This window comes from Chelonia mydas, chromosome 9 (assembly GCF_015237465.2).
Source record: "Chelonia mydas isolate rCheMyd1 chromosome 9, rCheMyd1.pri.v2, whole genome shotgun sequence".
Lineage (NCBI taxonomy): Eukaryota > Metazoa > Chordata > Testudines > Cheloniidae > Chelonia > Chelonia mydas.
This window is the reverse complement of record NC_057855.1, coordinates 46,998,319-47,025,302: the sequence shown is the minus strand read 5'-3', so window position 1 is coordinate 47,025,302 and position 26,984 is coordinate 46,998,319. Positions and strand designations below refer to the sequence as shown.

The 26,984-nt window shown below is 44.5% G+C and overlaps 1 protein-coding gene across 4 annotated transcripts in view; it reads left to right on the top strand.

Annotated features, from left to right (window-relative positions):
• Positions 1-26,984, top strand: part of INPP5D (inositol polyphosphate-5-phosphatase D) — an 80,746-nt gene that overhangs the window by 7,502 nt on the left and 46,260 nt on the right. For all 4 annotated transcript variants that reach the window (XM_043522632.1, XM_027820335.3, XM_037909760.2 and 1 more), the window contains one exon: positions 2,964-3,027. In XM_043522632.1, coding sequence (XP_043378567.1) covers positions 2,964-3,027 — 64 coding nt within the window. The remainder of the gene's footprint in view (positions 1-2,963; positions 3,028-26,984) is intronic.

The window sequence follows — 26,984 nt, the reverse complement described above, 5'->3', positions numbered from 1 at the left end:
ATGTTCCTCTGGTTAAATCTCTCTAATACTATATAACAACAACCTCTGACAGCCGGTGCTTGCCACCTGATTGTGCACCCAGTGTGCTTTGATGGCCTGATAGTCATTGAGCTGGTTTGTTTATCAGTTTCATAATCTCCATACACACAAATTTTCTCTCATCAGCTACATAATCATCACTGTTCTCATCTCAGCCCCTTTTTGCATATCTGCAGGAGGAAGTGGTGGAAGAGTTCTGCATTGACAGATAAAAACAAAACCAAATCCCATTCCTAGCAGGGAGATCCCCAACTGGTGTCAACTGTCATCGCTCCATTGACGTTAAAGGAGCTCTGATAGCTGACGAACTGTCCCTGGCTGGGTCTGGGAGCACTGAAGAGACGTGGGTAGATGCGTGAACATCTCAGATCACTTTGCAATGAGCCCTCAGACCTGTTGTGGGGTGGCGCTGCGCTCTGAAGGGTGTTCCAGCTCTATTCTTGTGCATCTTGCTTAAAAGACCCCAGGTTCAGAGGGAGCTGTGTGGCTAAATCCTGTAGTCAGCATTGAAAATCTCACCCCAATGTATGAGTAACTTGGTTTTATGCTCTGTCTGACTCCAAATGCAAGGCTGTATAACCCCTAAGGAATCTCTCTCTCGCTCTCTCTTGATGTGATTCAGAAAAGCCTAGTTTGAATAAACATATATACCAAATCACAAAGGAGACAAGTATGTCGGTATGCATCAGCCAACCCTCCTCCTCAGGCAGGCTGACCACAGACCACCTTTCCTGACCTCTGGAGGTGGGCTGCAAGCCTTATCTGTTTTGCCCCTGGGGATGCTAAAACGGGATTGAGATTAGTTTTTGGAGGGAAATGGGGTTGAAATTTGTGTCCTTTGTTGGTAGAGAGCCAGTTTGTGGAATGAAGAAAAGGAGTACTTGTGGCACCTTAGAGACTAACCAGTTTATTTGAGCATGAGCTTTCGTGAGCTACAGCTCACTTCATCGGATCCGATGAAGTGAGCTGTAGCTCACGAAAGCTCATGCTCAAATAAACTGGTTAGTCTCTAAGGTGCCACAAGTACTCCTTTTCTTTTTACGAATACAGACTAACACGGCTGTTACTCTGAAACCTGAGTTTGTGGAATGTGTTTTAACTTAGTGCTGGGCAGGTGCTGAGAGCTGTTGGATCACATCTGTAACCACTGGAAAGTAAATAAGCATGTATTCCTCCATCCTGCTGGGAGCAGCCCCCCACCCCTACCCCAGGCATTATGTGAGTTCAGCAAAATTCAGCAGCCATCAAGGAAGGCTGCACATTCTGCACGGCTCTGCCATCAGGTTGGACTTCCAGCTCTTGACAAGTTGTTGATGTGTCTCTCGTTGGACAAAGACTGAGTATCCCCTTTAAATAGGGGTCCGGTTCTGTTTTCATCTATGTCTGGTGCAAATGAGTTTAGGCCACAGAGTGGGGCAAAGTCAGGGTAAGTCTAATTTGCTTTACTGTCCACCCTGGGGAGGTGGTAGAAGAAAGTGTGGTTTATGGCTGTTCTACTTGCACTAAAATAATCAAGTGAGTTTCAACTCATACCCATTGTTATTTCAGTGCAGGTCTCTGTATGGACTCTTACTTCAGAATAAAAATATCCTATTGCAATTCAATTTAAATTAGTTAAACAAGTTTGTGTGTAGACCAACCCTTTGATTTACTCATTCAACTCTGAATTTGGCCTAGTGTCTGGGATTTCTCCCTTTTCGTTCCTTTCGGGCATGCACACTCTTCTGGCAGCCAGAACTAGGTGCTGTTTTCTTTTTTCTGGCCAGCAGGGGAGTTGAACAACTCACTCTGAAGAGGAGTCCATCATCACTTTCTGATGTGACCTCTACAACATGATGAAGTGCCCCCAAACTTAAGCACTGTAGGATTTTGTTAATTAATATGTCCTCAGGAAATGAACAGATATTTGAAACCCTTGTGAAAAGTAATGCACGTTGGAAAAATAATCCCATCAATACATATAAAATGATTGGGTCTAAATTAGTTATTACCTCTCAGGAAAGAGATCTTGGAGTCACTGTGGATATTTCTCTGAAAACAACTGCCCAACATGCAGCGGCAGTCAAAAAAGTGAACAGAATGTTCGGAACCATTAGGAAAGGGATAGATAATAAAACTGAAAATATCATAATGCAACTACATAAATCATGATATGCCAACACCTTGAATACTGCATGAAGTTCTGATCTCCCCATCTCAAAAAAGATATATTTGAATTGGAAAAGGTACAGAGAAGGGCAACAAAAATATGCAGGAGTATGGAACAGCTTCCAAATGAGGAGAGATTAAAAAGACAGGACTGTTCAGTTTAGAAAAGAGACGACCAATGTGGGATTTGATAGAGGTCTATAAAATCTTGAATGGTGTAGAAAAAGCTAATAAGGAAGTGTTATTTACCTCTTCACATAACACACAGAACTAGGGATCACCCAATGAAATTAGTAGGCATAAGGTTTAAAACGAACAAAAGGAAGTATTTCTTCACACAACACATAGTCAACCTGTGGAACTCGTTGCCAGGGGATGTGATGGCCAAAACTATAAGTGGATTCAAAAAAGAATTAGATATGTTCACAGAGGGATAGGTCTATCAATGGTTATTAGCCAAGATGGTCCAGGACGCAACCCCATGCTTTGGGTGTCCCTAAACCTCTGGTTGTCAGAAGCTGGGAGTGGACGACGGGATGGATCTCTCGATTACTGCCCTATTCTATTTATTCCCTCTTAAACATCTGGCACTGGCTGCTGTCAGAAGACAGGATACTGGGCTAGATGGACCATTGGTCTGACCCAGTATGGCCGTTCTTATTAAGTCATCAGTCTATGTCAGAGTCTTCCATTCAATTTCTGTTGTTATGGAATGATGCTATGATAAGATTCCCCCATAGATATGTTCTAACAACCTCTCCTCCAATCTGTTCCAGGTTCCGGAATTGCGTTTATACCTACAGGATTCTACCCAATAAAGAAAATAAGCTAATTGTCCAGGTAAGACATATTTGAATGCAGACACCATACCACAAAAATGTATCTGGCTTAGGGCTTGTCTGAATGGGACTTTAGTGCACAGCCAGCCAGAATGTAAATCTACAGCCCCATGTGGACCCTACTACAGTGCTCTAAAAGTTCTAAGCGCGCTTCGCTTTACTGCCGTTTGAAATGAAAGTATGTCAAAGCACGCTACAGAATTTGTAGTGTGCTATAGCAATCTTCACATTGGACGTTACTGCACAACAAACTAGATTCACATCCTGGCTTGCCGCGTGGTGATGTCCGGCGTAGACAAGCCCTGACACTTAAGATTGCTCATGTATGTATCGTTTCACCATGGCTCTTACACTAAAACAATTAACTGTATTCATCAAAGCAACATTCACACTGAACCCAAGACTAATCTCCTTCTCCAAGTCTAAGCCCACTTCTACCACGATACTCCACTGTAGCAGTAAACTAATAACCTCTCTAACACATCTGCTTTCAATTCAACAATACAACTGCTCACTGTGCACACATCAAGTAACTGAAAAGTCACACTGCAGTGAACGTCCTGAACTCCAGCCTTCTAGCACTATGTTATTTAATAACTTAATGACAATTAGCATCCTAAAATCACAAAGTTAGCATCTCTACACACCTTGCACCAGGCAGAGAATACAAAGTGAACTACAGACTCAGAATTTAAGAGGCAGTTTAGTTCAGTGAGTTGGGACTCTCAGCTGGTTTCTGTTCCCAACTGTCAGTGACCAGTTGTGTGACCTTTCACAGGTCATTCCACTTCTGTTCCCTCTCCAACCCTTTGTCTTGCCAATTTAGATAGTATGAACTTTGGGCCTGTATGTTGTATAGTGCCTAGCATAAGGAGATCCCTGTTTGAGCTGGACCTCTTGGATAACACAGATTCTACTTTAGGTTTACATTGGGACTGTTAAAAAAATCATCTCACCCAGGCAATACAATGAAAGAAAGCTATATACACACATTATTGGCATGTGCACTGTTTCATCGGTACACTCCTGATACATTGTTTAATAAGGTGGCAGGATGAAGTTAAGTTTGTGCAGTGTGACTTTGATTTTTGCTGTGTTCACTAAGGGTGTTTAAGTGAAAATAAGCATGCTAGAGAGGCGATTAGAGTACTGAAGTGGTTGTATGCCATGATGGCGATAGATCAGTGCTTGGGGTTGGTCTTGTGTTGGGCGTGGTTGCTATTATTATTTATAGGGCTGTCAAGCAATGAAAAAAAAGTAATCACAATTAATCGCATTGCTAAACAATAATAGAATACCATTTAAATATTTTTGGATGTTTTCTGCATTTTCAAATATATTGATTTCAATTACAACACAGAATACAAACATTTTTGATTACAAGTATTTGCACTGTAAAAAACCAAAATAAATAGTATTTTAGGGCTGTCAATTAATCGCAGTTAACTCATGCGATTAACTCAAAAAAATTAATCATGATTAAAAAAATTAATCGCGATTAATCACAGTTTTAATCGCACTGTTACACAATAGAATACCAATTGAATGTATTAAATTGGATGTTTTTCTACATTTTCATATATATTGTATTCTGTGTTGTAATTGAAAACAAAGTGTATATTTGATTACAAATATTTGCACTGTAAAAATGATAAACAAAAGAATTAGTATTTTTCAATTCACCTCATACAAGTACTGTAGTGCAATCTCTTTGTCAATATACATGAAAATGTAGAAGAACATTCCAAAATATTTAATACATCACCTGAGTTAACTGTGATTAATTGACAGCCCTAATTATTTATATTACAATAGTATCTAGAAGCCCTAACTGCGGTTGGGGGCCTATTGTGATAGGGGCTGGATACAGACTTCATGAGAGGTGATCCCTGCCTGAAGAGCTTATAATCTAACTAGACAAAGCAGACAAAGTGGGGGGAAACTAAGGCACAGAGTGGTAATGGCTTGCCCAGGGTCATGCAGCAGGTCGGTGCATAGCTGGGACTAGAACCCAGGACTAGTTAATGGTGTCCTGACTTTTTAGCGTGTTGTGAGGAAATACAGTTAAGGAGCCTTAACTCTAAATAAAAGGTTTGTTTCAGGGAATGGGAATTTCCTGATTTTTTTTATATATATATATATATATAAAACCCCCCAGAGTAAATGCTGGAGCTGGGCACCTAGCTGTGAGGGGTTAGAAAGGGCAGGGGGGGTAACCAGAAAGGGGGGATGTGGAGCCAAAATTTTGCATATCCCATGGAGAAAGCCTTAACCAACATGCCAAGTTCCTGTGACTGCCGCTCTAAGCTTTTCACTCGAAGCAGCAGCAGCCCTGAGGGTGTCAGCCAGCTTTGAGACGCTGGAGCATCAGTTAGAACATTGTGTGCCCACAGTGTAAAGTTTTAAACAGAGCAGCTCCAACTGTTTCCCCTGCGCCCCGTCCAGCTCAGCTCCCAGGACCTCAGCCTGTCTCCATGCCCTGCTGCACCTTTTGCCCATATCCTATCTCCACTGTTCTTCCCAGTTTTCTTCTTGTGAACTATAAACACTCATCCATGAATTAGCAGTTTACTTGAATATTTTAAGCAAGCTTCTTTGTGTTCAGAATGAGGGCTGCATATCTGGGGAGGAGACGTGTTATTCATACACAAGAGAGATCTAATCCTGGCTTTGAGTGCTTTGTGCAGCCTTAACCTGGGAAATGCTATTGCACCTCCATAATTCCTAACACACTTTATGATCGTGAACAAGAGCATGAAAAATATATATTTACCCACCCAGCCTTGAAATAATGTGCACACCAAACTAAAACCACACCCCACCATCCCACGCACAATTAAACCTGCAGGGAAGGTTTCTCTGTCTGATAAGTAAAACCCCGAGCTCCAGATTCAGGTTTAATAGGTATTCGTTTGGTGGCTCGATTTCTGAGGGTTAATGCTCACTGGGAAATATATAGAATCAGTGGATGGGCATAGCCTTTAAGTCCACTGGATCTCTGTCAGGAGGGATCCCTGCGAGTCCACTGGATCAACTGATAGTGGTCACTGGATGCAGTTAGTGATACTAAGATTCCACTGGGTCTACTTGAGAGTGATCTGCTGAAATCCAGTAGGTTTTACAGGAGTCATCAATCATCATGAAGGTCTGTGTAAAGTAGTTTCTGGGATCCCACTGAATCTGTAACGTGATTGGTTGGGATTCTGATGGATCTATAGGAGGCAAAGGGACTATGGTAACATAGCTTTGTATGTTTTGGTGGGCTAAAATACACTGTATTGTTGATTCATATTTTCAATAACACAGCATACTCCCATTTTTAATATGCATTATTCTATATCTGTGGGATAAAGCAGGGGTATTTGCCCTCTTCTGTCAAGTGAACTGCATAGTCAAAACAAACGGAGACTGGGCAAAAAGCTCCTGTCCTGTGCTGCTGCCTTCTGATCTTGACACATTGCTCCAGCTGGGCCAGGCATCAAATCCATGTTTGGTTGCCTGCTTCAGTTTTTGTCTGATCCAAAATGCTTCACGTGATTTAGAAAGACATCTTACAAAAAGTCGAATTCATCTGTGCAATGCTGTAATATCTATTAAGTGAGGGGAGTGACTTAGTCTTTTTAAAATCCGTCATTTAAAAAAAGAGTATAAAAATACAGTGGAATGAGTAAATCATTGCAATCAGTACAGCAGTTGTCAGTCCCAGTCTCATGACAAAGGAGCGCCAACACACATATCTATTGTTTTAATCTTTTAACGTCTGTTTTGTTTTTTAAAATTGATACAGAAAAGACTCATGAGATGAGATCAGTGTACGTTACTTACAAATATAGGCCCTGATCCTGCAATCTAATGTGCACAGGTAGATTATTATGCCTGCACTAAGGCCATTTGAAATTAATCAGGTGCAGGTGGCTTCCCAGTACAGATCAGCTCTTGGGATCAGGGCCATAATCTAGTGGATATCTTTATTGGTAATACCAGATATGAAAGACACAATATATTGCACCTTCATAGATGGCATTCATGTGATGCTAAATGTTAGGGTATTTTCCCTCTTCCACGATGTGAAGCTACTTACTCCCTTAAAGTTGTCTCTGACAGTTGTTTTAATCTTTCTGAGTATGGGGGAGGTGCATTCATTTCCATTTTCTAATTAGATCTATCTAATAGCATTGTCTTCACCCACTTCTTAGGGCTTGTCTACACTAGAACATGCAGGAAAGTAAATGTGAATTAACTAAAGGTGTACATTTAAAGTGGATTAGTTAAACTGCATTAGACCTCTCTGTGGACACTCTCATTCAGACTTAAACTAATTAAGACCACTTTAATTTTGAGTGAGAGTGTCCATACAGGGGGTGTAATGCAGTTTAACTAATCCACCTTAAATGTATACCTTTAGTTAATTCGTATTGATTTTTCTTATGTAGACAAACTCTTTGTGTTTCTTGGGAGATTAAACTCATCTGACTATTCCAATATGTGTGATTTTTGGAGAGGAGTTTATCTTTGTGTTCAGGAAAGACCTTTGGACACATTTCTTCAGGATTTTTGTAGTTGTGGCAGGTATTTATTAGATAGGATAACTTAGCTGCTGGCAGCTCTCAATATCTTCAACAGCTTTACAATGGTTTGCTAACCCAGCTTCCCATAGATGCTGTGGTGCCCATTAAAATCCGTGTGAGTTTTTATTTTGGGAAAATTGTGAAATGAGCTATCTGGAGTCCATGGTTGATGTACTGGTTGCTCTTTGTGAATGAACAAACATAACTTTGCCTTTATGTTAGCAGAGCTGTCTGGGGCAGAGACAGATGAGGGCTCTTCGTTGCTCTCAGCTAAGACTAAAAATATTTCCCTGGCCCCCTCTAAGGGCAGGAGAGATATAGATATAAAATTCCCTCTACCCTCTCTAGCCTGTCATATCTGGAGCCAAATTGGGCAAGTGACATCTGAGAATGCCTTGCACATAATCTCCTAGTGTCAGAGAGTATTCAGGGTGTCCTATGAGATACATGGCCAAACCACATCAAACAGAAAGTGAAAAAAAATTAAAAAATTATGAGTGTCTCTTTTTCTTCCTCTCTTGAGACTGCTGACTTGTGTGTGTCATTTTCTGGTCTCCGAGGCCTCATTGATTTGGGAGACCCAGAACCACATCCTGCAGATGGCAATGTATTTCAGCACCCTGCCCCCCCCCCCCCCCCCACATTTTAAAATGAAGGCTGTTTTACAGCACATAAAGCTCTTTACATTTTTATCTTGCTCAGAAGGGTGTTGTGAGGCTTAATTAATGTCTACACAGTGGTTTGATTATATAAAACTCTATCGAAATATCAGGTATTAGTATGCAATCTGGAGTGCACCAAGAAGGCTAGCATTGCTGGGAGATACCATTTAATGACAAGATCAAATAGAATAAGTAGCCTTGTCATTGTAAGCCAGATGGCTACAGTTGGCTCTTGTCCTCTTTGGGTGAACGTAACGCACGCTAAAAAGTTAGTATTGCTTCAGTGGCCGCCAGATATCATTTCAGGTGACATTTGTAGTGAATGCCTAATAGTAAGGGTTGGCTGGGTCAGGCCCTTACTTAGTACCATTGTATCTGAGAGGAGTTGGTCTCATTTTAGTTCCTACTGAATGAGTGTCACCATCACAAAAACTGCTGTCGCAGTTGGTACTCTTGTTGGCAGACTCTGGAGACAGGCCAAGGATCGAAAAGGCATGGAGACTGAACTATGAACTCATTGCTAAAGGGGCTCCCTCCAGAATAGGACTGAGCATTTGGAAGCTTGCGTTGCCGTTCTCCCTGTCATGTGACAATGGTGAAGTATCACAGAAGGAGTTGCTTTCATCTCATACTGAACAAGGAACTCTGTTAGAATAATTAGGGAAACATGATTATCCCTAAAGCTACTCTCTTGTGGGAGTTTCTGAGAGTGAGGCTGTGTTTGGTGTGTGCTGTGTGCACTAGTTGGGTTTCTGATAGTCTGGGTTTGTTTTTGTTGTGTTATTTGCAATTCCTTTGTTTTACTGGTGTTGTCCCCACCGCCTTTTTCTTTAGCGGTGTGTGTGTGTGGGTTCTCCATGGGGTCCACTTTAGATAGGTTTAGTGGTTTGACTTGCAAGTGTGGGGGTCAGTGTGTGCCTGGTGTCTCCTGCACCCTGGAGGAAGTGTTGCTGAGTTTAGGTGAGATTATTGGTCGTGCTAATATAAAATCTGCCGTTCAAATGAGTAAATCTATAGTAATCTTCCTGGCCCAGGAGCGGTTTGTGAATAATTTGGGACAGGAAGGACTCTGGGTCAAGGAGTCTTTTGTTCCAGTTTTTCCCTTGTTTACTCCTGCTACTAAAGTAGCTTTTCCAATGCTTCCCCCCCCCCCCCTTCTTCTCAATGACCCTAGTGTCTGATCTCTCCCATTGTGAGAAAATAGTTTCTTCTGTCAGGATGAGTATGTTGGGCTGCAAGAACCCAAGTGTGAGCCATGTTATGTAATTCCAGCGCCAGGTGGGTGTGGTTCTAAATAACCCTGAACAGCCCTTGAACCTGATGTTAAAGCACCACATAGATGGAGCAGATTATACAGTGTTTGCTACCTCTGAAAATATGAAATGTTTCCTGTGTGGAGACCCTGGTCATTTGAGGGGTTCCTGCCCATGTATTGCTGGCTCAGCGGCCCCTGGTAAGAATGTGGGACCCAGCATAGTGGGGTGGGCGTTGGGACATCAAGGGATGTTAGGACTCTTGGCTGAAAGCTACTCCCAGCTTCATCTCAGGGGTTAAACTGGATCATTTTTGTACCATGAATGTTTGTTCACTCCTCTACTTCTCCCACTTACTTGGCCGATCATCATTCTGTCTCTGTCAGTGCGTCTCTCTCTCTCTTCCTGCCTGTGCTTCCCACTTTAATGCCATATTATTACAGGACTTGAATTGTGTTAACTGTGTTTTGGGAGCATTGTCAGCAGCACAAACCCCTGTCTGAGTCCCTGAGACAGCAGTGGGGTGTTGGGAAGGTCCAGATCCAACTGTTCTGCTTGCAGCTTACCCAGGCTGCCACATGGTCCTTGCATCAGGCCGTGAGTGCCCTGGAATGAGACATCTTGGGCCTTTATGGCAACTTTGATGGGAGTAACCCAGTGCAGATTCACCAAACCTTAACTGAAAAGTACTGACTCCTGAGATGCTTGTTGAAAGAGAAGGTGCAATGAGCCCTTGTTCGGGCCCATTTTACTCAGCTGCATGACAATGATCCTCCCACAAGATTCTTTTTTGGTTTGGAGAAAGTCTACGGATCATCAGCAGATCTTTTTGCCTACGGCTGCTGGGTGGTCATCTGACAGCTGACCTTCAGAGATCCAGAAAGCAGCTGTTTCTTTCTACAGAGCTCTGTACTCACCTGAGGCCTGAGATGTGCTGGCTATTGGAGGCACTGCCCTAGGGGTTACTCCTGCTGACTGGTGAGGAACTGCAGGGCTGGACATCCTGCTGTCACTGCAACAGCTCTCTGTTACAGGTCAGCAGTTCTTGACTGGCAAGGCCCCAAGTATCAATGGGTGCCATCTAAATTTTACAAGTGTTTTTGGCATCTTATCAATCCTGATCTTTTCTAGTGGTCCTGGAGTGTATCCGGGAGGAGGAGCTGCCCCTCCATCGCCACAGGACAGTGATCACCCTGCTGCACGAAAATGGGGATCTTTGTGACTTATGGAACTGGAGCCCTATTTCCCTTCTCTGCTCTGATGATAAGATTTTATTCAGGGCTGTAACCTGCTCAAGGATTGTCTGGACTCTTAGACACACCCTGATCAAACATATATTTTATTCCTAGCCACTGTGTTTTGGATAATTTGATTTTAATTCATGATGTTTTTACTGTTAACCAAACTTTGTAATCTGGATATGGGGCTTGTTTCAGTGGGCAAGGAGAAGGCCTTTGATAGAGTTCACCATAGTTATCTTTTGGGATTGGGTCAGTGTTCATGGCATATATTTCTTTATTGTACCATAATGATTTTAGTGTCCTAAATATTAGTGGGGGTCTTAGCCACGGCTTCCCAGTTCACAGAGGCATCCATCAGGGATGACCTCAGTCTGGGATGTTGTATGCTCTAAGTTAGAGCCATTTCTGCACATCCACAAAGCTGTGTGACTGGCTGTTCTGTGCCAGGGGTGCCGGATGCTTTCCCAGCTCACCTGTCTGATGATATCTCAGTTTTCATAACATCTGACAGGGCTGTGCAAACGCTTTGCACTCGTTTACAAGTGTATGACCAGGCCTCTTCTGCCTGCATTAAATGGGCTAAGAGCAATTTGATCTTACTGGGCTCTTGGCAGCGCAGCAGTCCCCCTGTGTTGCCCCAACAATTGCAATGGGGCACGTCTGCGATTAAAGTGTTGGGGGTGTGGTTTTGAATCTGAATAATCCATGTTAAGGAACTGGGAGGAGGTAGAGGAGAATGTGTAAGGCCGCCTGCAGAAATGACACTGGCTCCTTCTTGGACTCTTTTGACTGCTAACAATTTTGTGGCCTTGGTATTGTGGCATCGGCTACTGAATCTGGATCCTCCCCTGGGCCTTTTGGGCTGGATACAGAGGCATAGTAACCATTTTTTTGAATATTTACTGCTGGTTGTGCCCTGCTTTGCTGTTCCTGCCATTAGATGAAGGGGCCGAGGGGCTCACTGATTTAGTCAGCAAAGTGGCAGCCTTTTGTCTCCAGTTCGTTCAGCAGTTGCTGTACTCTGACTCCCCACTGACCTGGAAGTCCCTTGCCTTCTCTCTCCTCCATTGTGCTGGGGGTGATGGGCTTTGACACTCACCTATTTGTGATGGGACCTGGTCGATTACAGAGTGTAGATTTGCCCCCATTCTATATTGGTATTTTAATGCCTGATGACTTCTGCGAAGTGCCTGGCTGGACCAGGCAGTTTCCAGTTTATGGCTCTTGGAAGAGCCGCTGTTTTTTAACCCACTTTTTTCCGCTGAAGCTCTCTCCTCCAGGAACCTGTTTTCTGCCTTTACTCCGGCTGTGTTGACCAGGCTGGCTCACCTGATTGTTCCTAGTTGGGCAAGCTGGAGGTCAGCAACAGCTCTTGCTGTTCAGGCCAGAATCCCCTCTGTGCATTTGTTGGAGAAGGCAGCGCTCCCTCAGCAGGCTGCTCAGTATTTGCAGAAAGTTATTGCAGGGATTGATCATCCAGGCAGAATCCTGTGTTCCCCTCACTAGCTGTCTCTCCTACTGGTGAGATCCTTGTGCAACCAAGGCAGACTGTTGTCCTGGGAGGGTTTGGTGAATGTTCCTTTTGCAACCAGGGCCAAGAAGCCGCTCTGTGGTATGTGTGCCAAGGTGCAGCATTATGCCATCCTCTGTGATCTCCCTAATACAGCCTGGAGGATGCCCCTGGCCCTGGGTGACTTTTTGTTGGGCTTCAGACACAGTGTTTCGTTTTTTCCTGCATTGTCCCCGTTTGATTCCTTTTTTTTGTAGTCGCTTTTCAGTGGTTTGGGGCTGGTTTTCTCTAAGCCCCTGTTTGTTCTAGAGATACAGTGCTCGCATTTCTTTTTGCAGATACAGACTAACACGGCTGCTACTCTGAAACCTGCTCGCATTCAGTGAGCTTCCTGCCTGGCTAACTTTTTGATGGGTCAGGCAAAAACTAGCCATTTTGAGATCTTACCAGAACAGAATGGCCAAGGTAGAGCGATGTAATGTGCTAGGGCTGTTCTATGCACTGATTGTGGCCTGGCAGCAAACTGATTACACCTTTTATAAATGGACACATAACCTGGACACTTTTCGGTTGACTTGGTGTGTTAACAATCGTTTGAATTTGGTGATGACGATGCTTTAATGAGCCGTGTTTAATGTTCGTTTAAGATGTGTGTTGCTTTATTTTTTTCATATCTTTTGGTGTATATATTGTACTTGTATAACATTTTAAATAGTTTTTAATGTGATTTTATGTGAATAAAGGTGTTCTTCATGTCATCTCTGCCTGTCTGTGTGTGTGTGTGTGTCTCTCTCTCTGTTTCACTTTCTCCAGCTACCCTGCTGCCTGACTTCCTGCTACAGATTTAAAGATACAGTACATGGATATCCTGCTGCCTTACTTGTTCTCTGGATACACACAGGACTTCAGTTTCCCATTCTAATGATCTGACATCGTGCATGAGCATGAGCATTGCATTAATTCATACCAACTCACCGTTGCAGGAAGTGTTTTTTCCCTCTAATAATACAGGATTTTCCATCATTTTTTGCTAGGGAGGGGCCTGAACCTGATCACTCTCAGCTGTCACTGAGTTGAGTGGGAGTTCTGGATGTATGTGGACTGTAGGGTTCGTCCCTAGCTTTGTATCAAGTGAATTTTGAGCATCTGCTCTGATAGCAGGACTAAATGTAACAGGAAACAAATGACACCATGTGTGAGCAGTTCATAAACAGGCCAGAAACTGACTCTCTGCACGCCAAATGAAGCTCAAGCCAGAGGTGTAAGGGACCGGGGGTGTGCGCGGTCTTGCCGAGTGGTCACAGCCGGGCTGAGGTCTGCCCACCAGGGACAGGATGAAGATGAAGGAATTGCAAAGGCAGGTCCCGTAAACAAGAGTCAGGGTCAGAGTCAGGCTGGGATCAGAGATCAGAGGTAGCACTAGGTTAGAATCAAGAGGCAGAAATCGGGATCAAAGTCAAGCTGGAGTCAGAGACCAGAGATCAGGTGATGAAGTGAAGTTTGGCGCTGCAGCAGGCCAAGGTCTGTGTGGTTGTCCAGACAACTTCCTGGGGCAACCCCTGGGGTTAAGTAGAGACACTTGACCAATTAGAAGGTGGCAAGGTACTGTCACTCTGGGTCTTATGGGCAGGACTTCCTGTGGTGCCGACTCCCCACAGTGCTCCCTGGCCATGTCTCTGCATGGCCTTCTGGTGGCACTGTGGAAATATCAGCCTCCCCAGGCTCTGCAGACCTGGATACTATTCTTTACACCAATGCAGCAGCGTATTTGCAGCGTTCTGGGGACTCAGCTTGCCGAAGATATGAGAGATGCTAGAGTTCCTCCCAGCACTGCCCACCTCCATCCTGTAACCCATATCCAAAAACAGTATAGGGGAAAGGGCTGGACCGTCCCATGTTTACATGTGAACTTAGTGTTTGTGAAAGGTACCAGACAGACCCAAATCCTCTATCAGCTGAACATGCACAGTGGCAGGACAGCTTGTTCATATCACCCTGACAGCAATACTCTCCCCTCTCCTTAAGGGAAATTCACTGTCCGTGCTCATTCAGTCCTTGGACACTCTGCTCAGAGTGCCCTTGAGCAGCTACTGTGTCACCCTTCCCTCCATTCTCTACCATGTTCTGTCAGTGTATATTTATGGCGGCAGATCCATCTAGCGTGATCTGATTAGAGTGTTAACTTGGGTCAGTTCCTGCATTCCTTGTGGCATTGCTGTTGTCACTGACGTCAGGAGCAGTTTCTGGTTTGCAGAGAATGCACGGCCAGGTCCCTTGTGAGCACTTTGCAGACAGCGAGCGAGGACTGCATACAAACCGGCAGCAGTTTTGTCATTCTGACTAACAATTCTATTGTGATCTGCGTTGTGCCAATCCCTACAGCATGCAATGAGACCTGAACCAAGGGGACTTCCTGGCATTAAGGACTGTGGGATTTGGCTCATTGTTATAGATGCAAAATTGTTGAACTCATCTGTTTGATTAAAAACTGGTGATTGGAAATTATGGGCCCAATCCTATGAGGTGCTGCATATTGTTTGACTTCAGTGGGAGCTAAGGGCAAGATTGGACCCACATGTAGGCTCTGTGAAAAATGGCAGGTTCCATTTTTATCACATAAACTGACAATCCTGGAAAGACACAGGAATCCTGCACCCATCCAAATCAATGACCAAACTGATCCTGGACTTCAGCGAGAGCAGAATCGGGCCCTCGGTCTTCAGAAAGTCGAGATCTAGTCAGTATGCAAAGCTGCAAAACTTATATATGAAAGTGAGATTAATTTATTTTGCTAAAGATAGACTTAATGAAACTTTTATATTAAAAAAGATCGATTTCACCCTGACTTACTTGTTACCACAGAAAACTTGCCACAAGTGATTCTCTTAGGGAACGAGGAGTTAAGATAGAGAAAGTACTGCAACTTTAAGGCTGAGAAATTACGCACACTGAAGACAGGAAATTGTAAATTTACCTCTGCACCTCTTGTGCATCTGCATTACCATATAGTTTTGAATTATTCAGTCCCATGCTATTTCTCAAATACTAACACAAACAGTATTTTCTAAAATGTTAAACACCATGAATCCTGTTTTATATGCACATACATCTAGAGTACTTACATAATTTTCTTAGGGAGCAATATGTCTTCAGTAATGCTGACTTCCTTAACCTCATAAGTTCTCTTCTCCATTGTGTATTTTAAATAGTAATTTTGGTTGTGCAATTTAGGGCCTGATTCTGTGCTGCGGTTGAGATCCATTCAATACAGCAGATAAGGTGGGGAACGTTTTTAGGGGATTTGTTATGGTTTCCTTATTTTCTGTCTGGCTTCAGCCCTGGGTAGAGGAGCACCTCAGTAAATGGAGGGGGGGACAGAACCTGGCCCATGCTATGGTTATGTGTACACACACACATTATCTCTGTTCTCAGGAATTCTGAAGCCAGCAGCATGTTCTGTAATGACATATTTACCATTTTTCAAAATGAACTTACTCTGCTGAAGAAATAAATACAGATATGCCATTTAAAATACCCACAGAGGAGCAGATAACAGTGACCTACAACAGCTTTTCTAGTTCAGTTATTGCCAACACCATGTACTCAGAAAATCATGTCAGGCCCTGCAAAAATCATGATTGGCCTAAAAATCAGGAGATTTAAAAAATATTGAAGTTAAGATTCTTTTTATTTGCCTTCTGGTGTTTGAGTGTAGGCTTCAAGTTTTCAGGCTTTTCTCTGCAGCCACGAGGACTAGAAACTTACTTTTTTTAAGGCAGCTGAGATTCCCATTTAATCACATGACTCCAGGAGCTGGAGCATTAAGTGAACCAGCAAATATCGTGAGACAAACAAAAACGTAGTTTTAGAAGGGCTAAGACTGGAAATGTTGCAACAGAGTCCAGGACACTCAAAAACTTATACTTTATTATATAAAAATTCTACCCAAACATTAGGCTGTCTGCAAATAAACAGTTAAAGAATCTAGCTAATTCCACACTGCTGAAGAATCCTTGCTCACACACTATCCACTCATCTGATTTACACCACCCACTCAAACGTAACACCGCTCCCTTGGTTTGTTCTGTAATGGTAATATATTGATTTTTTATCTCGTTCATTAAATGTGTAAAACTGTTAAGAGAAATCCAGTCTCCGGGAACATTATGGTTATGTTTGATTTCTGTGAGTTTTGTCATAGTGCAATGTGTTGGTGGAGTAGAGGAACATCTTAATGAATAGAATTAGAATGATTGATCTGTTTGGTGTTATAGAATGTGCTGATTACATAATATTGTAGATTTACGTAACCACATGTAGACCTTGCCAGTTTGTATTTTTAACTATATTAACTAGATGTCTAGCAATTAACATATGGCTTTTTAGTGAGCACTGTGTTATAGCATACTGGAATTGGGTCCCTGAAATAGGAAATGTATAAGTTATTATTTTGACCTTTGCTTATATTTTGGCAAATTTTAGGCAAAGGGTATATATTGAGTGGGATGGTAGTATAAAGACAGGTAAATATTACTTTGGGGCGCTAGTTGGACTTCACTGAAACCTTAAGGCCTTTCACATGAAGACTTTACTTTGAAAATTGCACAATTCTGCTATATCTTACAAGGGCCTATAAAGAGAATATTAACAAGTCCTTAGGAGGTGGCAGGATGAGGCCTGGGTGGAATATGAGGAATAATGGAGAGGAAGATTTTCAATAACCTGATTTTCAGAAGAGCTGAACAACTGGCCTCTGAAAATCAGGCCCTTTTAAGGTGACTCAATTTGGGCACTCAAGACCACTAGTCTCTTTTGAAAAATTAGGCCCAAGTGCTTTAAGTTCCATATTTAGCAAACGTTAATCATTTAAAGTTTGCATGGGTAAAAGGCTCTGTCTTTCCAAATGGTGGAAGTTATGCTTTTGGGCCTGGATTGTGAAAACCAGATCTGGGAGGAGGTTAGATCTCAGTATGGACTTGCACACTTCAGGTCTCAGATGCAATTTGGATCCACAGCTACATTCAGATCTAGCCCTCACCTATAATCTGGAATACTGTGCGGTGCATGTATTTGGATCTGGGCTCATCTCTAACTAAAATGAATTATTTTCAGCAATTATCGATACAGCTTCAAACACACACACTTCAGTGTTCTTCTACTAGGCAAGTGGATGTTGAACCTGCTCAACTGCTTCATTTACAGCCATGTGAAAAGCAGAGCAGAATGCTCTCTCATTTAGCAACAATTCTTTTCTATAAGAAGATATGAAGCATGGTAACAATGACAAACATTCACATACGATATCTCTCCAGGTCAAGCTTGCTCTTCAACTAATGAAATGGGTGGTAGGGCCAATGAAGACTGGTGTCCTTCAGTTACTTTCTAAAGAGCTAGATGGAATTTTTCTCACATTGACAGTGTGGTTGTTAGTCTTTTAGTCTGTCTTTTGTTTAGTGATATGTACATCCAATTTCCATCCAGTTGGCCTTCAGAAGAGCTAAAAGTGATTTTTTAAAAGTTATACACTGACTTTTCTGTAGGTTATTATAATTCCTTATTCCCATTGGCCAACAATTGCTTCTTCCAGATCTTATGAAGTCAAATCAGGTACTCTCATGCTCCTAATTTAGCAGTGATTAACTTCCAAAATTTTAGTCTCAAATCTCACATAGAAAAAGGCATTAGATCAAACTCAGCTTTGAATAAGCCACCCTTGTAGTTTCAGGACCAAACCATTCATGAAATATGTCATGAATAGTGTTCATCCAGCTTCCATGCTTCAGAAATGGCATGGGCCATTCACCTTGTACTTGCCCTCCCTCTTGCCCCCCCCCAAAAAATTCTGCAAGGGCCACAGGCTCCATCATTTACCTCTACAACTCTTATTGTTCCCCTCCCCTGGTTCTGGCTTCCAGATAACCCTCAAACCACCATCCATTCTCTTCATTTCAGGGCACCCTAAAATCCACACCCCAACCCAGGCAGAAGCCTCTATACAGTCCCCAGCAGTAATTAAAAAGGTTCCTCACGTGAACTACTCCTCTGTTGGAGGCAGCAGGTCCCTCCTAGGTCCTAGCTGGTCCTCAGAGGCTGCTGCATGTGTTACCAGGCTGGAGACCCCCCCAACCCTCCGCGTTCCTTCACCTCTCCCCCTTATCCCCATGCTCAACTCACCTGCTTGCTGCCCCGAAGACCCCTCACCTCATAGTCATCCAGCCCCCCGAATTCCCTCCTCACTCCCATCTGCCCTCAATTTTTCTCCAATCATCAGAGTCCACCCCTTACCCCATGGTCCCGCAGCTGCCCACTCCTCCAGCCCCTCTAGCCTACCCCTCAGTCCATGTTGTCCACTTAGCATCTTGTTTCTCCGGGCCCCCAAAGCTGTGTTAAAATAGATCATTCTTATGGCTGGCTTGGGAAGTAGCTGTTACTCCCTGCTGTGACTCCTGTCTAAAGTCAAGTTACTGAGAAATCCTCCTAAAATTGCTTAGTAAAGGCTTAGCACAAGTTTCAACCTGAACAACAGAGACTTTTTCTGAAAAGCTAACAAGATGTTTTAAAAGGACTTGTCTACACATACAGTGCTATCTATGCTGACAGGAGAGCTTCTTCATCCGTGTAGGTACTCCACCTCCCTGAGGCGGTAGCTATGTCGATGGGAAAAGCCCTCCTGTCAACGTAGTGCTGTCTACACCAGGAGTTGGGTCGGTATAACTGTCACTCAATTCCACACCCTTGAGCGACGTAGTTATAGTGATGTAAGTCTGTAGTGTAGACCAAGCCTTAGATAAAGCATTTATCAACCATCTATGAGGCACTAACTTCAGTTCCTGAAACAAACGTCAATGCTTATTTGAATGAGATGCAAAAGGCTGCTTGAGAAATGTCTAATGAGCTGGTTAGTTTCACCTGGCTAACTTAGTATGTTTTAAGCCAACATTTTCCAAACCAGGTGCCTAAAGGAAGTAATCTTCTCCTGGTAATACTTTTGGCACCTCAGTGGAAGTGGCCTGATTTTCAGCTTGCACTGATGCTGCAAGTTCTCCTCTACTTTGAAAATCAGGCTACTCCTGAGGCACCAAGCTTAGAAACAGTTGGCCTTAAGCAATATAATAAGATGCTCAGTTTTCCAGTTCCTCCTTGCTAACTGGCCTGGGTTTATGGAGAGGGAACACTTCCCCTTTCTCTCAGGGCCCCAGTCATCCTGTGCTTTCTATTTATAGCACTGCTGTAAAGACTAGGGTTGCCAACCCTCCAGGACTGTCCTGGAGTCTCCAGGAATTAAAGGTTAATCTTTAATTAAAGATTATGTCTGTCATGTGATGAAACCTCCAGGAATACAGCCAACCAAAATTCAGAACCCCAGTAGAGAGCCCCTAGTTAGCCTCTTCTGTGCCCAGCTTGCATTGGGTTCTGTATATGAAAAGCCGTTTTCCTTATATGTCTTCATAATCCCTCCACTAATCCCCTCAGAAATACTAAAAGGCATTCTCAGTAAGGCTAGTTTCGGAGCCTCTATGCCAAGCCATTTTGGCGGCACCGGCAAGCTTAAGTCACTCAGAGATAAGATGTGGGGAGGGGTCTAAGGCCAGGGCCCTATGAGATGTTCACAGAGAAGGTGTCTGGCAGGAGGAAAGAGGAACTGCGAAAAATACTGTTGAAGGAGCAGTCAGAGAGATCGGAGAACCAAGACAGGACAGGATGTTGAGGAGGAGGAAATGATCAGCAGTGTTATAGCTGCCTTGATGCAGATGAGGTTGAAATACTGGCCATGAGATTTCGCCAGGAACGAGTCATTAGAGACTTTAGTTTCCATAGAGTGGAAATGACAGAAGCTACATTAGACTGTATGGCAGTGCATCCAATGCCCTCCTTTCTGCAATGCCAGAGTGTATACTAGGGAGTCTGCTTCCTTTGACTCCAAGATCCAAGAGTGACTAGAGACAGTAGATATAAGCAGTTGTTCAGTGAGCTTAGAGGAGAGGGGAGATAGGACAGTGATTGAAAAGACATGTAGGACGGAGGGTAGTTTTTTGGAGGATGAGAGATACAAGAAGATGCCTATAGAAAGAGGGAGGGAAAACAAGGGTAAAGAAAGCCAGGAGGTCTAGACCCAAAGGGACAGATGGAGGAGTTAAAAGTAGGTGAGAGACCTCCAAGTGTGTGTCTGGGGAGAAGGAGGAAAGAGTTTTGGAAGGAGGGATGAAAAGAAAAGTCATATTGGTTCTTATTGATCTTCTCCTTGAAGAAGTTAGCACAATCCTGGGCAAAGAGGAACAGTGGGAGGGTTTGAAGAGGGAATCACAGGTGATGCACATCAGTTTGAATCTGCCTGGTAAACTGTGTGTGTATATTGGAGTGGGGAGAAGAGGTGCATGTGTGCATACTAAAAATAACTCATACAGTCCCACCTTGTTTTCGGCTGCTGTAGATCACTCACTTCTGCTTGCATTGCCCATTTTCATTTCTGTTCCTCATTTCAAAAACCAGAGCAGATTATATGAAGTTAATATTTCCCTCTGACTGGCTCTGGCTATGCAGCTCCGTTCTCCCAGGGAGGTTTGTTCAAAGTGTAAAGTCTATAATTTTTTTTCTAATGCTCTTTGGAGCCCAGATGCTTAGAAACTTAGTGCCAGGAGTACATTACTTCTGCTTTTCCTCTCCAACCTGTGATCCTTTCCCACAAATTCAAGTGTGACTTGAAACATCATATGTCCCAGCAATATGTTCCTTTCCTTGCCCTTTGGCAGTGGGAATGGTTAGGCCAGCCTTCAGATGAGCCTCTCCAGAAACCTGAACACAAGACTAAACATAGCTACAGATTGCATAATGCTTTCTTTATTTCTTAATCTGTGACATTTCTTACTCTTCAGCTCTGCAGTTCTCTGACACAGCCCCAGTCTATCAGCAACAGACCAGTGTCTCTGGGACTACTGCATCTGATGAAGTGAGCTGTAGCTCACGAAAGCTTATGCTCAAATAAATTTGTTAGTCTCTAAGGTGCGACAAGTACTCCTTTTCTTGTTGCGAATACAGACTAACATGGCTGTTATTCTGACAGGAGAGTGGGGTGGGGGGAGAGAAAACCTTTTGTAGTGATAAACACCCATTTTTTCATGGTCTGTGTGTATAAAGACATCCTCACTTTTTTTCATGGTCTGTGTGTATAAAAACATCCTCACTGTATTTTCCACTTTATGCATCCGATGAAGTGAGCTGTAGCTCACGAAAGCTTATGCTCAAATAAATTGGTTAGTCTCTAAGGTGCCACAAGTACTCCTTTTCTTTTTGCGGATACAGACTAACACGGCTGTTACTCTGAAACCTGGGACTACTCAGTATCCCAGCAGGACAGGGAGCTGAATTATAGGCCTTCTGTTCAATCTAGGTTCTTGTATACCGTGCCCCGTCACCATAGTATCTAAGTGCCTTCAAGCAATGCATCAAACAACATGACTAGAAGTGTGTGCAGTGCAATGTCTTGGTTTGGTAGGGATTTTTTTAACATATGCATCTGTTGCGATGTACAGTATAACCTTGATTTTACAAACGCCAGTCTTATGAATGACCAATTCTAGGAATGATTTTTCCTGAGAGGGGAAAAAAAATCACATAATGAAAGTCCTGTCAATGAAGAACAAGTAGACATCCCCTTGCATTCCAGTGCCGTCAATGTATGGGAAATCACTTTGTGGTGGTTTGCATGGTGAGAAGAAAGCAATTCAGTGCTCTATCCTGCAACTGATGTACCATACCCAGAGTCATTTTGGGATATTCTATGTTATGAACCCTCAATCTCCAATTAGTTCATAAAATACGCGTTCTACAGAATTCATGAGAGAGAAGGCAGGTCAAATAAATGTGCCTTGTATTTGGAGTGGAATGTGGGAAGGTTTGGTCCTTATTTCCTGGGGGGCCTGAGACTGCCCCCTGGCAAGCTTTACCGCCAGCGTAGAGAGTTCCGTTGTGCCAGAGGAGCAATGTTGTTGACCACGGTCTTCATCCTTTCAAAGTATTTGCAACTAATATTGCTCCTTAGATGGTAAAACTGATACATGGCAGTTCTGGGGGGATTCTGCAGCGGTGGCGGTTTTCTTCGCTCTGGGGTGGATTGGAGCCGACTGTTGTGACTGGTTGCTGTGCAGGCCCGTTCCCCAGCCCCTCATTTGTGGTTGGACTGTGGGCAGCCCACAGGCTCCGGTCCATCCGGTTCCCCTTTTCTTTACTAGTTTTTGCTGTCTCTTTTCAGCTGTTCAGGCCAGATGTTTAGCTCTCTGCGGAAGTCTTGCTGTAAAACTGGTGGTGTGCGCTCCAGCCAATGCCCTCCTCTCTCTAGTTCTAGAGGGTATAGCAGGGAGTCTGCTTCCTTTGACTTCAAGCGCTGAGGGGTTTGGCCGGGTCTGCCAGTGCAGCCCTTGTGGAGGGCCGAGGAGTTACCAGAGGAGTGGATGCTCCAGAGGTGAGGGGTGGGTCTGTTGGATGATACCAGCATGCCCTGCTGCACACCAGCGCAAGGGGGAGCAGGGGCTGCTGCTGAGTAGGGTTGCCAACTTTGTAATATTTTAAAACCAAACACTCTAGCAGGAGTGCCAGAACCTCTCCTTCCCGTCCCTGCTCCACCCCTTCCCCCCAGGTCTCAACCCTTCCCAGCCTCTTCCCCCCTGAGGCCCTGCTCCCATTCCATCACTCGCAGCTCTTCCCTTCTCTTCCCCATCTCTGCCTGGGTCAGGAGGGACTCGCCCACAAAGCTGGGGCTGGGAGCTGCAGCTGCCCGACACAGGTAAGAGGCAGCCCCGGCTGTGTTGGGGCTGGAGCTGGCAATGACTTGGCTCCTCCCCACCTCCCCCACCCGTAGTAACCGGACTTTGGGTGTCCGGTCAGGTCCCCTTTTCAACCAGACTGGACACCTAGCCACCCTACTGCTGAGTGCTTTCTGTGGTTACCATGTAGACTAGGAAGTGTTGAGGAAGTGACCCACACTTGGCAGCAGGAGGAGCTAAATTCAGCCCTTCCTTTTCCTATATCCCAGGCCTGGATTTGGCCTAGGGAGAGCAGCCCCTGGGAAGAGAGGGTCCAGTTTACTTCTTGAAACACTGAGATGCCAGGGACCAGGCAAGCAGATGGGGCAGAGGACAGTGCTTGGGGAAGTCAGGGTGGAGAAGAGGGAAGAGATTGCGCAGGGGAGGCAAAGGATGTAGGCAAGAGATGGAAAGTTCTAGGGCTAGCTGTGGGACAGGGGAGAGATAGGCAGAACCCAGGGATTGAGGGAGAGGATGGGGAAACTTCTAGGGCAGAATAGAAGGCCATTTTGAGGGGATCTAGGAGTGGAGGAGAGGACTTGGGAACAAGTGGAGTGGGGGAGGGCAGGAGAAATCTTGAGGGGACCTGGAGAGTGAGAGGTATGGGAGAGAACTTGTATGGCAAAGCATCTCCATGGAAGGTTTCAGAGTAGCAGCTGTGTTAGTCTGTATCCGCAAAAAGAACAGGAGTACTTGTGGCACCTTAGAGACTAACAAATTTATTAGAGCATAATGGAGGAGAGGATGGCAAACCTTGGTCTTCCTGCAAGGATCAGTGCTGTTTCCTGTTTAATCTCTCTAATTTAATCCCTTGGTCTCTGATGATCCTGATGTCACTGTCCTACTCCAATCCTCCCAGGTAATTGGAGCAGGTCTAGAGCAGTTGAGACCAGTCACTTGTTTACACTAGCTTGCTACTGCCTGTGACACAGGATCTGTGGTAGTGCAACAGTGGGGAACTGGAAGAAGAATACTAGTGTAGGTCAAGTCAAAAAGGGTGGGAATGAGGATCTGACTCCGCAGCTCCACTGGCTAAGAGGTGGCACTGACTGGCACAAGTCAGAGAGCACCCATTCTTGTAGACCTCTTCTAGACCGGCAAAGAGACCAGTGCAGCATGCACTTTCTGGGCGTGCCCTGGAAATGTCCCAGCTGACTCAATGCCTCCTGGAGGTTTACCACTACCGTCCAGCTCCTCTGCGCACCCCTTCAACGCTAGCCCTTTGTGAGCAAGTGAGAAAATAAGTGTGAAATACTTGGTACGTTTTCAATGAGCCCTCCATATCCAAACAGCAATGCTCTCTGTTCCCCTCGGGTAATTTTCTGTAATGTCTAGCGCTAAATATACTTGAGGGTTGATGCACATTTAAAAGCTAAGCAGTAAGATGAGGATAGCACAGACCTGCTTGTTTACCTGTCATCATCATTATCATCATGTTCCTATTACACCTCCTGCGTTTAGGGCAGTGACGAAGCTCCTCCACTCCTGTCCGTTTCTGGCAAGTCTTTCAATGGTTCCCCAGCTGTGTCCAGGTTTTTCAGCTCTGCTTCTACAGCTTTTCGCCACGTTGTTTTCGGGCGGCCTCGTTTTCGCTTGCCTTCAGCTGTCCCTCTTATTGCTACTCTGGTGATGGAGTGAGTTTCCATCCGAAGCACATGACTGATCCTTCTCCATCTGCTGAGGCAATATTAAAGGTCATGATATCTGTCTTATTGCAGTTGATTTTCAGTCCAATTTGCTGACTGAATGTGTTGAGGCGAGTTGTTTTTTCTTGTATATGGTGTTGGATATGTGATGGGGAGCGACATCATCTGCAAAGTCCAGGTCTTCAAGGGATGAGAAGAGTGTCCATTTAATGCCTCTTGGCATGTCTTCTGTTGTACGCCACATTATCCAGTCGATGGCAATGTTGAAGAGGATTGCAGACATGACACACCCCTGACGTACTCCTGTTTTGACTTCAAAACTGAGCTCACTGTTATCCTCACTGCATGTAAAGTTGAAATAGAAGCTTTTGATGACATTGATGATGCGGAAAGGGATTCCATATGCCCGCAGAATGCGCTATAGGCTGGTCCTGTGAACGCTGTCGAAAGCCTTCTCAAAGTCTATGAAATGTATGTTGCACTCTATTGTGTTTCGTAGAGTGAAGATCTGGTCTGTTGTTTGCCTGTGCTTGGTATTTATTTTGGTTTCATCTTTATTATGGAAAAAGAGGTGTATGTGTCATTTTAATCATGGATAGATTAAACTCAGTGGGACAAGATGAGGCAGGTGATGATGTTGCTCAGCATGTGTTGCATGGGTTAGGTTTTCATGGTGTCATTTTAATGGGTAGCTATTTCCAGCTCTCCTTTTTAACTGTTGCCGAATTGTTTCGTTGTGCTTGCCCCGTCTGACTATCTCCACTTATTGCCTCTTGTCTTATACTTTGTGCATTAACTCTTTGGGATGGGACTGCTCTTTTGGTCTGTATATGTTTGTATAGCACCTAGCACAATAGGGTCCTGATCCATGGCTGTGTGCTTAACTTCTACTGTATTAATAATGTTACTCCGTTTGACCTGAGCAACTAGCCAAAAATTCAGGGTCTAGTAGGTTGTTCCAGTTAGGAGAAGAAATTGTTGCTAGATATTTCTCTGGTGCAGTTTTGTGTATTTACAAAGAATGTACAAAGTCCTTTGTCTCTGAAAACAGATGGAATCAACTAGCAGGGAACAGCTTATTTTGCTCACAGCACCAAAAACACTCTTTTCAGCCTGCATCCCTGACCCAAAACCTCTCCCCAGGTTTCTTCCAGGGTCAGCCACTAAGTTCCCTGTAAACCACGTGCCCACGCAGCAGCCTGTTAAGCGCCACACAGGCGCTCAGGCAACCTGCCCGGCTGGGACCTGCCGCAGCCGGGGGAGGGGTGCCCCAACCTAGCCCCAGACCTGCCGCGGCTGGGGGAGGAGCACCCCTCCCCTGGCCCGAACCCAGCCCCGGACCAGACCTGCCACAGCCAGGGGAGGGGCAGCTCTCACCCCCAGCCCAGGTGCTGCTGCGGGGAGAGAGAGCTGGGGGAGTCCTCTCTCTCTCTCCTTGCCATGGCCCTGGAACAACCTTCACCCCAAATCTCTCATCCTCAGCCCCACCCCAGAGCACGCAGAGCCTTCACCCCGCCCCACAACCCTCTGCCCCAGCCTTCAGCACCGGCCACACTCCAGAGCCCACAACCCTAGGCAGAGCCCTCACTCCCCTGCACCCCAACCCTCTGCCCCAGTCCTGAGCCCCCTCCCACACTCCGAACCCCTCGGCCCCACCCCCACCACATGAATTTTGTTAAGTATGACACATCACCTCCATACTGGTGCACATAACAAAATTAATTCTGCACATGTGTGGGAAAAATTAGAGGGAACACTGGTCAGCCACCATGCTTTCTACTGCTCTTTCAGGCAGTTTCTCTGGGCTTGTCTACACAGACATCTACTTCACAAGAAACTGGGGTGTGAATCTACCCCGCCCTAGCTGTAGACAAGCCCTTACTCCCTCTATCTTTCCCAGTTTTTTATCTGTTCTGCCTCCCCATCCCCACCCCTAAAAAAACCAACACTCAGCAAAAGCTCCTGGGTGGGTTCACATACTCCTTTTGTCTTTAGGTAGGGGCTTACTCTAGCAGTCATGTTAGCTGAAGAGTGAATTCACGCCTTTCAATCTCAATGAGGTTTTAACTCATCTCATAACAAAGTTTCACACAACTCATAACAATAACAACTGGAATCTCAGAGCAGAGGAAATGCTTTAGTAATCAAGAGGGAAACAAGGAGGAGACTGACTGAGGCTATGGGTATGTCTACACTACGAAATTAGGTCGAATTTATAGAAGTCGGTTTTGTAGAAAGCGGTTTCATACAGTTGATTGTGTGTGTCCCCACACAAGTGC